Here is a 12,500-nt window from a genome sequence, read left to right as displayed (position 1 = left end):
TAAGTTAGCAGTCTGTAAAATCATTCCATATAAGCACGTAAAACTTAGCTCATAAGTTAGCAGTCCAAAAGATAATTAAAAAAAAAACAAAATAAAACTTAACTCCTAAGTTAACAGTACATAACATCATTCAGTATAAGAAGCTAAAACTCAACTCCTAAGTTAGCAGTCTGTAAGATTAATCAGTATAAGTAATTAAAACTTAGCTCATTAGTTAGCAGTCCAAAAGATTATTCTAAATAGACAACTTAACTTAATTCATAAGATAACATTCCTTAAGAAAGTCAACTCATAAGTTGTCAGTCCACAAGATAAATCAGTACAATCAGTTAAAACTTGACTATTAAGTTAGCAGTCCAAAAGACCTCTCAAAAATAAAAGTATAATACGAAGCCAACCAATCAACTAAATTCAACTTCCTAAATCATAAGTCTATCATCAAAGTATCCAGTATAGATATCTAAAAAACTCCAACTCCAAAGCTAAAACAGTCCTTACTAGAGTAGATTCACATCAACCGTGCATTTGACGTCTAGGCCAGTCCATTACGACACTCCTGATTGGCTGTTGATAAGCCACTCACAGGGCTGGAAACTCTCAGTCTCTGTCGAGCGTTCACATGGGTAGGATATATGCTCCACTGGCCTAGACGTCAAATGCACGGTTGATGAGAATCTACTATAACTTGTGACGACTACTAGACAAGCAACTAAAATAGCTCGACTCACTTGGGCAACTCGACGGTGAGGACGCCCTTGGGCTGGATCTCGACGCTCTTGCCCCAGAACTTCAGCTTCGGGTGGATGGAGCCGTGGAAGTTCCAGTGCTCGGAATCCGCGTAGAAAGAGGACACGGGCGGGTGGTGGGACACCTGCTCGCACACTATCCTGCGAAGTGAAGGGAGAGGAGGATTAAAGGTTAATACAACTACTACTACTACTACTACTACTACTACTACTTGTGCTTGGCTTTGTTCGTTTCCTATTATCTCATGTGAATCTGTATTGATCAATAACGTCTTCTCCTGTCACCTTCTGTGATTTCTTTTTATCTTCTGTCATTTCTTTGTAATATATTTATTAGTTATTTTATGTGTTATCCTCTAATTTCTGCCTTTATTAGTGGTGTTACCTCTAATCTTTTGTAATATCAATCTTTATTAGTTTATTAACTCCTATTATCTTTTGCAACTCCTTTCTTGGAAGCTAGAATTTCATGACAATGGCCTCTATAGGGTTATTAACATAAACAGGGCTCAAATTCTGAATATAATAATAATAATAATAAAATAATAATAATAATAATAATAATAATAATAATGATAATAATAATCAATAAAAAATAATTAATAATAATAATAATAATAATAATAAGAATAAATAATAATACTTAATAAATCAATAATAATAACAGTGCCTCAAAAGAATGTTTTTTTTCTAATCAGTAATGATAAGACCATTTCACTTAGTCTGGTTGGGATTATATAAATGTTAAACTTTAATATTATATTGGATTTTTTCTCTTCATTAGGCATTGCACTTTTCAAAAGTTTGCATTGCAGTTGAAAGGCAATTGTGGTTTGTTCCATTTGAATGGATGGAAATTGTAACAATAACAATAATACTAATAATAATAATAATAATAATAATAAAAATAACAATAATAATAATAATAATAATAATAATAATAATAATAAAATAATAATAATAATGAAGATAGTACACTATTCTAAAATCCTAACGGTTAAACTTAGGAGCAAGAGCCCGTGCTATTACAATGCAAGTTTGATCTAACAGGACCAACTGAAAGTTGTATATTAAAGAAGAATATTATTGTTCCAGAAGGCTGCTCCCCGTCGTGAAATCTGGAAAATGAAGATATTCAAATATTATAAAAGAAAATGTGCTGGAAAAACACCGTGAAAGCTATAAAATGAAATAATTGTAGATGATGCACTATCCTGAAATATAAGAGAAATGAGATGAGGAATTCGCACATTATCCTGAAAGTTAAAATAAGAGAGGAGAGTATTATCAGTAAAAGTCACATTATACCTTGAGAATAAGAGAACAAGTCATAATAACTTAATGTCGACCATTATCCTCAAAGTTGCACGGAAAGATATGCAACTGAAGAAGATAAAAAGTGCAGTCATTATGCATAATTAGCACTGCACTTTTATATTCTGAAACTTTGTCTTAAAATGCTATCCTTCAGCATGACACGTAGAAAAAGAACTTGTCAAAGAGAGAGAGAGAGAGAGAGAGAGAGAGAGAGAGAGAGTTTCAACGAATTGCTTTTTCATCTGCAAATCATTAGGGAAGGAAGGGGCATCTGGTAAGAGAGAGAGAGAGAGAGAGAGAGAGAGAGAGAGAGAGAGAGAGAGAGAGAGAGAGAGAGAGTAAACGCTTCAATGATTTACTTTTTCATCTGTAATTCTCCAAAGAGGAAACATCTGTTGAGTATGACAGAGAGAGAGAGAGAGAGAGAGAGAGAGAGAGAGAGAGAGAGAGAGAGAGAGAGAGAGAACGCTTCAACGTTTCCATCAGAAATTCTCCAGATTTTGCATTCATATCATTAATATCTTTAATTAAACCTTTCAGGGTCAAAATACTAAGGTCATCTGAGGTCACCCTCAGTTTGTTTTATGCAAAAGCCTTTTGGTAAGTTGGACCAATATCCTTATTTAGTCCATTGATGCAAATGCTGTTGGCTAAGTAAACCAGTGTCCTTGTAAGTTCGAGATAATATGTATGAAAAAAAGTTGCATAAACTTAAGCAAGACTCTTAATGGAGCTATCAGACCCACCTCTTGAAAGAACGGGAGATCAGAGGAGACAGGGAACACAGAAGCAGGGAGGAAATCCAATGCAAAGTTAGAGAACCACTAACCTGTTTACTTAAAGATACGAAAACTAAAAATTCTAATATTTTATAAAGAGCTAACGAACATTTTGTTAAGAAACTACGAATATTTTGGCAAGCAACTACGATTAATTTGGCAAGAAACTATGACTATTTTCGAAGAAAAAGAAGAAAAAACGAATACACGGCAGGAAACTAAGAATATTTCTACAAGAAATTACGAGTATTTCGACACGAAACTATGATCTAATTATGAAGAAGCTACGGATATTTTGGAACGAAACAAAGAATATTTAAAAAAGAAGAAGCGAATAATTTGACAACAACCTTCGAATATCTTGGGAAGTAAATGCGAATATTTTAAGAAACCATGAATATTTGGGCGAAAAAATACGTTTATTTTCCAAAAGAAACTGGAAGAATAATTTTTCAAGAAACTGGACGAATATTTCAGCAAGAAACTAGATGAATATTTTGTTTATTAACTGGACGAACATTTTGTCAAGAAAATGAACGAAAATTTTGTACAAAAATTGGACGAACATTTTGTCAAGAAATTGGAAGAACATTTGGTAAACAAACTGGACGAATATTCTGTCTAGAAACTGGACGAACATTTTTTACAGAAAATGGACGAACATTTGGTAAAGAAAATGAACGAAGATTTTGTACAGAAATTGGACGAACATTTTGTCAAGAAAATGAACGAACATTTTGTACAGAAATTGGACAAACAATTTGTACAGAAAATGAACGAACATTTTGTACAGAAATTGGACGAACATTTTGTACAGAAATTGGACGAACATTTTGTCAAAAAAAAATGAAGGAACAATTTGTACAGAAATTGGACGAACATTTTGTCAAGGAATTGGACGAACATTTTGTCAAGAAATTGGAAGAACATTTGGTAAAGAAGCTAGACAAAATGATAATTTTATAAAAAAATGGACGAACATTTGGTAAAGAAAATGAATGAACATTTTGTCCAGAAATTGAACGAACATTTTGTCCAGAAAATGAACGAACATTTTGCTAAGAAACTGGACGAAAATTTTGTCAAGAAACTGGACGAACATTTTGTCAAGAAATTGAATGATCATTTTGTAAAAGTAAAATAAATTGAAGGCTATTTTGCCAAAAAAAAATGGACGAACATTTTGTAAAAAAAAACTTGACGAACATTTTGTCAAGAAAAATGAATGAACATTTTGTAAAAAAAAAAAAATGGACGACTATTTTGTCAAAACAAATGAACGACTATTTTGTCAAGAAAATGAACGAACATTTTGAAAAAAAAACAAAAAAAAACTGGACGAACATTTCATTAATAAACAACGAAAACACGCTAGAGATATCACGGATTCGCCTCCAATACCAATGGATTCTATTGAATTTCGATCCAGGAGAGAGAGAGAGAGAGAGAGAGAGAGAGAGAGAGAGAGAGAGAGAGAGAGAGATTCCCGGCTCGTCTCTCTCTCTCCCGGGCACCCGGGGGATCGTCTCCGTCTTCCAATTTCAAAAGCCCAAATGACGTCGCCTTTCCGATACGCCTCTGCCATTTCCTTTATCTTCTTTATGCAGACTAAGTAATACGATTTTGTTCACCTCGGCTCGATGGGCAAAGAAGAGAGAGAGAGAGAGAGAGAGAGAGAGAGAGAGAGAGAGAGAGAGATTGGTATGTAAATACAAACACACACACACAAACACACACACACACACACGGTGGACTAACAGTTGGGTTTGTGTACTTTTTCCAGGTACGAAACCATGTCGTCCTATATTAAACAAATTATTTTTTATTAAATGTTTCATAATATTTTTCTTCATTACCCTTTTATACACTTTCATAATATGTGATGTTAGACTTACAGGCCTATAATTACTTGCCTCTAGTCTTGATCCACTTTTGAAAGTAGGGGTAATATATGCTAATTTGTGCTCATCATAAATCTTGCCTGTATCTACACTTTGTCTTAATAATATTGCAAGTGGCTTTGCGATAGAATGAACTACTTTCTTTAACAAAATAGCAGGGACACCATCAGGCCCAGCTGCAGCTCCATTTTTAATTTCATTAATAGCCTGCAAAATATCAGCTTCATTAATATCTATGTCTGCTAAATATTCACTATTTTCGTCCCTTACTTCTATATCAATATCTTACTATCAATTCTAGGAGGGAATTCTCTCTTATATCGTTCTGCCAATATGTTGCATATTTCCTTTTTTTCATCGTTAATCTCCCTTCAATTCTTAGAGGGCCTATTTCTATTCTTCTTCTATTAATCTTTTTTGCATAAGAGTACAATAGTTTGAGGTTTTGCTTGATATTTACTGGGGTTTTTTCTTCCAATTCTCGTTTTTCATTTTCTTCTGATTGAATAATCTTTTGTTCTGTATTTTCTATCTTACTTTTTAGTTCGATCACTTTCCATGCATTTTTTTCTTTTGCAAGACCTTTTTTCCACTTTCTGATTTTCTGGAATAAGATCCTTCTGTCTCTTGGTATGCATGACTGATATTTACTTCTCTTCTTCGGTATATATTTATCCACTATTTTCTTTAATATTTTGTATAGTATCTCCGTATTTACCTTCATATCATCACTCACGAAAATGTTATCCCAATCTTTGTTTAATTCTTCATTTATTTCTGACCATTTTATATTTTTACTGTAGAAGTTGGTATTTTCCATATCCTTCCCACTTTTTCATTTCTTGCTTATCTCTGTTTTCACTTGCTTTGGAATGGACTGTTAATTCTATGACATTATGGTCTGAAATACTCGCATTATAAACTATTATTTCTTTAACATAATTCACCTCGTTCACAAATACTAGGTCTAAAGTATTTTCCTTCCTTGTTGGCAGGTGATTTATTTGTTGAATGTTGTATTCTAGTAGCATATCTAATAGTTTTTCGATTGCCTCTTATCTTCTGCACTACTATTACTCTCTTTTTTATATGTATAAATACAACCTAAATCTCCTATTCGTTCTTTCCAGTCTACGAAAGGAAAGTTAGTCTCCAGATAGGAGAATAGTCCATTCCTTATGATTTCTACATATAACATCCAATTTTTCTATTATTGTGTTAAACTCTTTAGTATTGCGGGGGGGGGGGGGGGGGCGGGGGGGGGGGGGGGGGGGGGGGGGGGGGGGGGGGGGGGGGGGGGGGGGGGGGGGGGGGGGGGGGGGGGGGGGGGGGGAGGTAGAGATTGAAATGCAAATACACACAGAGAGAGAGAGAGAGAGAGAGAGAGAGAGAGCCTCCTCCTTCTCTTGCCCTTGATATCATCACCCAAGAGCTGGACAAAAGCCTACAATATGTTAGCTGGCCTCAGGTGACAAAGGCCTTCTTGTTCTCCAGTTGTGTCGTCCCACACCCCCCGGGATTAAAAAAGAAAGAAAATAAAAATAAAAATTAGAAGAAGAAGAAGAAGAAGAAGAAGAAGGGGAACAAAGAACACAAGGGCATCTCTGCAACATCGCAGAACCCGAGGGAGGGAAAAATATATAATGCTTCAAAAGGACACGGCCTCCCAGCGTGAGCTGGCATCAGCTGCGTCACTTCGTCAGAAGAACTTGAATGATAACAATGGTCATCTTTCTCGGGAGAGTTTCTAGCAAAGCGGAATAAAACCATTTTTTCAGATTTCACAACTAGTCTATAATCATAACTGCATTTGAGTAAAGGTTAATAATTTTTAAATTGGCATAGTAAAGGTTATTAATTTAAATTAGCATAGTAAAAGTTATTAATTCTAAATTGTCATTATATACAAGTATATATATATATATATATATATATATATATATATATATATATATATATATATATATATCAATTAACGTTTTATCTGGCTCATACTCAATCCATGACAACGTACGCAATATAAAAGATGCTACAATTTGCAATCATCTTCTGGAGATGTTTTTTCTTGATCTGTGAGCCTGACATCAAAGATAATGAGAGAGAGAGAGAGAGAGAGAGAGAGAGAGAGAGAGAGAGCTTACCTTACCTTACCTTACAGACCTTACATCTTGTTCGGGTTGCCCCAGGTCCCTCAGTGTGAGGCACCTCTAATGTCTACCAGAGAGTTGCTAGTGCATCTTCCGGTATATTTTGCATCTTCCAATTTTGGATGATCTGGGATGCAGCTTAGATATCTGTCGAGCTTATTCTTAAACACATCTACGCTCACTCCTAATATATTCCTCAGATGAGCTGGCAATGCATTGAATAGACGCTGCATTGCCGATGCTGGTGCATAGTGGATTAATGTCCTATGTGCTTTCCTTATTTTTCCTGGTATAGTTTTGTGCACTATTAATCTACCTCTGCTTGCTCTTTCTGATATTTTTAGCTCCATGATGTTTCCGGCTATTCCTTCTATCTGTTTCCATGCCTGAATTATCATGTTGCGTTCTCTTCTCCTTTCTAGACTATATAATTTTAAGGATTTTAGTCTTTCCCAGTAGTCAAGATCCTTAACTTTTATTCTAGATGTAAAGGACCTTTGTACACTCTATTTGTGCAATATCCTTTTGATAGTGTGGGTACCATATCATATTGCAATATTCAAGTGGACTACGAACATGTGTTTTATAAAGCATAATCATGTGTTCAGCTTTTCTTGTTTTGAAGTGCCGTAACAACATTCCCGTTTTTGCTTTACATTTTGCCAATAGAATTGCTATTTGATCATTGCATAACATGTTCCTATTCATCATCACACCAAGATCTTTAACTGCTTCCTTATTTGTGATTGTCTCATTATTAGGTCTCCTATATGCATATAGCTTTCCTTCTCTGTCTCCATAATTTATTGATTTAAATTTATCAGAGTTAAATGCCCTCCTATTTACCTCTGCCCATTCATATACTTTGTTAAGGTCTCTTTGTAGCGCGTTCCTATCTTCATCACAAGTAATTTCTCTACTTATTCTTGTGTCATCAGCAAAACTACTCACTACCGAGTCCTTAACATTACTGTCTATGTCTGCAATCATAATAACAAACAGTAATGCAGCTAACACCGAACCTTGTGGCACACCGGATATTACCTTAGCTTCATCCGATTTCTCATCGTTTGCAATAACTATCTGTTTTCTGTTTTGTAAAAATTCTTTTAACCATCTTCCTACTTTATCCACTATGTTATGTTTTCTCATTTTCTTCGCTAATATATTATGATCTACACTGTGTATAAAGCTTTTGCAAAGTCTAGATAAACCACATCTGTTTCATTTCCGCTTTTCATATTTTTGTATATGTTCTCACGGTGGACTAACAGTTGGGTTTGTGTACTTTTTCCGGGTACAAAACCATGTTGTCCTATACTGAACAAATTATTTTTTATTAAGTGTTTCATAATATTTTTCTTCATTACCCTTTCATACACTTTCATAATATGTGATGTTAGACTCACAGGCTTTTAATTACTTGCCTCTAGTCTTGATCCACTTTTGAAAGTAGGGGTAATATATGCTAATTTGTGCTCATCATAAATCTTGCCTGTATCTACACTTTGTCTTAATAATATTGCAAGTGGCTTTGCGATAGAATGAACTACTTTCTTTAACAAAATAACAGGGACACCATCAGGCCCAGCTGCAGCTCCATTTTTAATTTCATTAATAGACTGCACAATATCAGCTTCATTAATATCTATGTCTGCTAAATATTCACTATTTTCATCCCTTACTTCTGTAACATTATCTTCATTATCAATTCTAGGGGTTTTTTCTTCCAATTCCCGTTTTTCATTTTCTTTGGATTGAATAATCTTTTGTTCTGCATTTTCTATCTTACTTTTTAGTTCCATCATTTTCCATGCATTTTTTTCTTTTGCAAGACCTTTTTTCCACTTTCTGATTTTCTGGAACAAGATCCTTCTGTCTCTTGGTATGCATGACTGATTTTTACTTTTCTTCTTCGGTATATTTATTTATATTCACTATTTTTCTCTAATTATTTTATACTTAAATCTACGTATTTTACCTTTAATATCCGTCACTTTATATTGGTTTACCTTGTAGATTAGTTGTATTTTCCATATCCTTCCCACTTTTTCATTTCTTGCTTATCTCTTGTTTTCATTTGCTTTGGAATGGACTGTTAATTCTATGACATTATGGTCTGAGATACTCGCATTATAAACTATTATTTCTTTAACATAATTCACTTCGTTCACAAATACTAGGTCTAAAGTATTTTCCTTTCTTGTTGGCAGGTGATTTATTTGTTGAATGTTGTATTCTTGTAGCATATCTAATAGCTTTTCGAATTGCCTCTCATCTTCAGCACTACTATTACTCTCTTTTTTATATATATAAATACAACCACAATCTCCTATTCGTTCTTACCAGTCTACGAAAGGAAAGTTAAAGTCTCCGGATAGGCGAATAGTCCAGTCCTTGTGATTTCTACATATATCATCCAATTTTTCTATTATTGTGTCAAACTCTTTAGTATTAGGGGGTCTATATATTACTATGTTCATTAATTTTTCAGATTCAAATTCTACCGCTATTAGTTCACATTCTGAGTTACTATATTTTCATATCTATTTTCCTTGTTTTTTGTGGTCTTTCCCATAGATCGCGGTTCCCCTTGATCCTATTTTTTCTATCTGATCTATAAGTTTGGAACTCTTTTATTTGATCGTCATTCCCAGTCTCTTGGGAATACCAGGTTTCACTTGTATTCATTATATCTATTTTCTTTTCAATTTGGGTTAGCTCTTCTAAGTACTCTATTTTCCTTTTTGAGTTACTCGTAACTAAACCCTGCGCATTCTCCTTCATTTAATATGGGTAATAATAAGGATTTTCCCATGTCTCTTTCCTGTTCTGGTATGTTGTTCTTTTCTTCATTTCCAGAAATTCTGACATTAAAAAATCCCACTTTTCTAAAATATTTGATCTTCCTTCATCATAACTATTCATTTTGTGTCTGAATCTTTTTTTTTCTCCGTATCTGCAATATCCCCTAGCATCGTACAAACAGTATTTATCTCTTGAGCTGTAGTATCTTGGAGCTGATGCTTGGAAATTCTTTGCTGACATTCCATATCGCGGAGAGAGAGAGAGAGAGAGAGAGAGAGAGAGCAAAAGAAGGGCCGTTAAGGCGAATCAAGTCCACTGTATTCAAGTCAACTTTGCTACTATAAAAATAAGTAAGAAAAGATCTGTGATCCTGACATTAAAAATAATGACAGAAAAAGAGAGAGAGAGAGAGAGAGAGAGAGAGAGAGAGAGAGAGAGAGAGAGAGAGAGAGAGAGAGAGAGAGAATAAAAAAAGGCAAACGACCAACAGAAAGTCCATTAAGACCAATCACGTCCGACATCCGCTAGTAAACTTTGCCAATATAAAAATGAGTTAGAAAAAAAAAACGAAAAAATAAAAACAATGCTTTATTCTGCCAATCGTGAGTGATTGGTTACCCTCTCTAAAAACATCCAGAATTTCTACCCTTGGGCGAAATGCTCGCTTTTGCTAAAGGGGAAAATAAATCTTTGCACTCATTCCTCGCCGAAATGTTTCACTAGGAACTCAAATCTCCCCCACCCCCACCCCCCCCTCGAAATCCAATACCTCAGAAACAGAAGAGAAGTAAAATATTTATGTCTGGCATATTGATGGGTCGCTCTGAGTGCTCCGATAACCGATATATCAAAGAGATGGAATAGCGCCTGATTTTATTTTTATTTATCTCTTTTTTTTTGTTTTTTTTTTTTTCATGAAGAGTGGGAGTTTTGGATTTGAGGACGAGGAATACGGGATTTGGTAGTGCAAGTAGTTGAGTCAGTTATGTATGTGTACGTATGTGTGTATATATAAATAAATATATAAATGCACACACACACACACACACACACACACACCACACACACATATATATATATATATATATATATATAATATATATATATATATATATATCTATATCATCCGAGCTACAAATGTCCTTTAATATCTAATTCGCTCTACCTCGGAATTGATATATTTTCATATATGTGCCGAAGGGGAATTTTTAGTTGATAATAATTTCGTCCCCTCATGGGATCGAACCACCGTCCAGTGGACGAGAACGAAATCAGGAACGGCCAGTGACGTTATCCAGTCGGCCAACATGTGTGTTTGTGTATGTATGTGTGTGTGTGTGTGTGTGTGTGTGTGTGTGTGAGGATGATGTTGTAGCAGGCCTAGGCTGGAAGAACACAATTGAATTTGATTAAGTGAAAAGTGCTCAGGAAATATAGCATTATAGCATTTCCTTCATTTGAAAAGTATACATGAACTAAACTGAATATAGGATTTAGGCCAAAGGACAAGCACTGGGAACTATGAGGTCATTCAGCAGCGCTGAAACGGAAACTGACAGTAAAAGGCTTGAAAGGTGTAACAGGAGGAATGAATCAACTGATAGGAGAAGGTGGAAAGTAAGATGGAAGGAAGAGAAAAGGAGGTACAGTAAAAGGAATGAAGGGGGTTGCAGGTAGGGGCCGAAGGCACGCTGCAATGAACCTTAAGTAAAGCTTACAGTGTACCACGTGAGATGCACTGACGGCAATAACCCTCCCTACTGGGGAGAAGTATACATGTACGGATTATTGTTAAGCAAAATGTACAGTAGGCCTAGTTCTGCTGTAGAAGAATACAATGATTAAGTTTAATTTACAGAGAAAATGTAACAAGGGCTGTATAATTTGGCAATATTTCCTTACAAAAGAAAAAGAAAAAAAAATTAACTATGCTATCCACACAAGAAAGATATCATAGGCCTATACAAATTAGAAATACTTTTTGTGATAAAGAGAGAAGCCGATGTTTCAACTTCACTCATCATCAAATTCTTATTTACAGTTGTCTCTGAAGTTATAACTTCCTCCAGGTGGGAAGCACGAAGTTAAATAGCTAATACACCCCAAGTAACTTCTTTCAATATCAAAATCACCAAGAAGATGGAGATAAGTGATTCTGCTTCGACCTTTCATCGGTTCTAAATTTAACGATCCGTTAATCAAAAAAAAAAAAAAAAAAAAACACACAATAATGACGAAATAAAATAAAGTATTGGCATAAGAAAACTGAAATCTTGATCGAAGTCATTTTACTTCTCTCTCCTTCTTACCTGTTATAGATGAAAAGAAAATTTACCCTTTCATACATGCAAAAAGTATGTAAACTGACTTAAAACGCCTGTGGTGTTTGCGCATGGTAACACTGCGTTCAGGCTTTAAATAGTTACGCTATGTGTAAGTTTTAGGTAAATAAAAGGATATCTGGGAGTACATTTGCAACTGAAAAGTGTTTTAAGAAATTACAGTATGCGAATTACACCGTTAATATTCGAAATAGGATATTATTATTATTGTTGAATGTAAGCAATGTAACTATTTAAAGCCCGGGACGCAGTGTTACCATACGCAAACACCACAGGCGGATGGACAGATGAAAAAAAACAGAGTATAGTTATATATATCTCCAAAGACAGAAAGAAACCATTACATTTCACCGCCTTTCTCCCTTGTGATGATTTATAAGTCTTCATTCATGAACAGGTAAATGCTTAAGCCTAATTTCCTCCAAATACTTCATTTATGAAACAGGTAAACATTTCAGTT

At 34.7% G+C, this 12,500-nt stretch overlaps 1 protein-coding gene across 1 annotated transcript in view; it reads right to left on the bottom strand.

The window, feature by feature from the left end:
- LOC135208040 (oxysterol-binding protein-related protein 1-like) overlaps window positions 1-12,500 on the bottom strand; it is a gene marked incomplete in the record, with an annotated part of 388,234 nt that overhangs the window by 48,831 nt on the left and 326,903 nt on the right. Inside the window, 1 exon segment of the mRNA XM_064240168.1 lies at window positions 729-887. Within this exon segment, the coding sequence (XP_064096238.1) occupies window positions 729-887 (159 nt within the window).

This window comes from Macrobrachium nipponense, chromosome 11 (genome assembly GCF_015104395.2).
Source record: "Macrobrachium nipponense isolate FS-2020 chromosome 11, ASM1510439v2, whole genome shotgun sequence".
Lineage (NCBI taxonomy): Eukaryota > Metazoa > Arthropoda > Malacostraca > Decapoda > Palaemonidae > Macrobrachium > Macrobrachium nipponense.
Note: the sequence above shows the minus strand (reverse complement) of the source record. Positions and strands in the feature narration are given on the sequence as shown.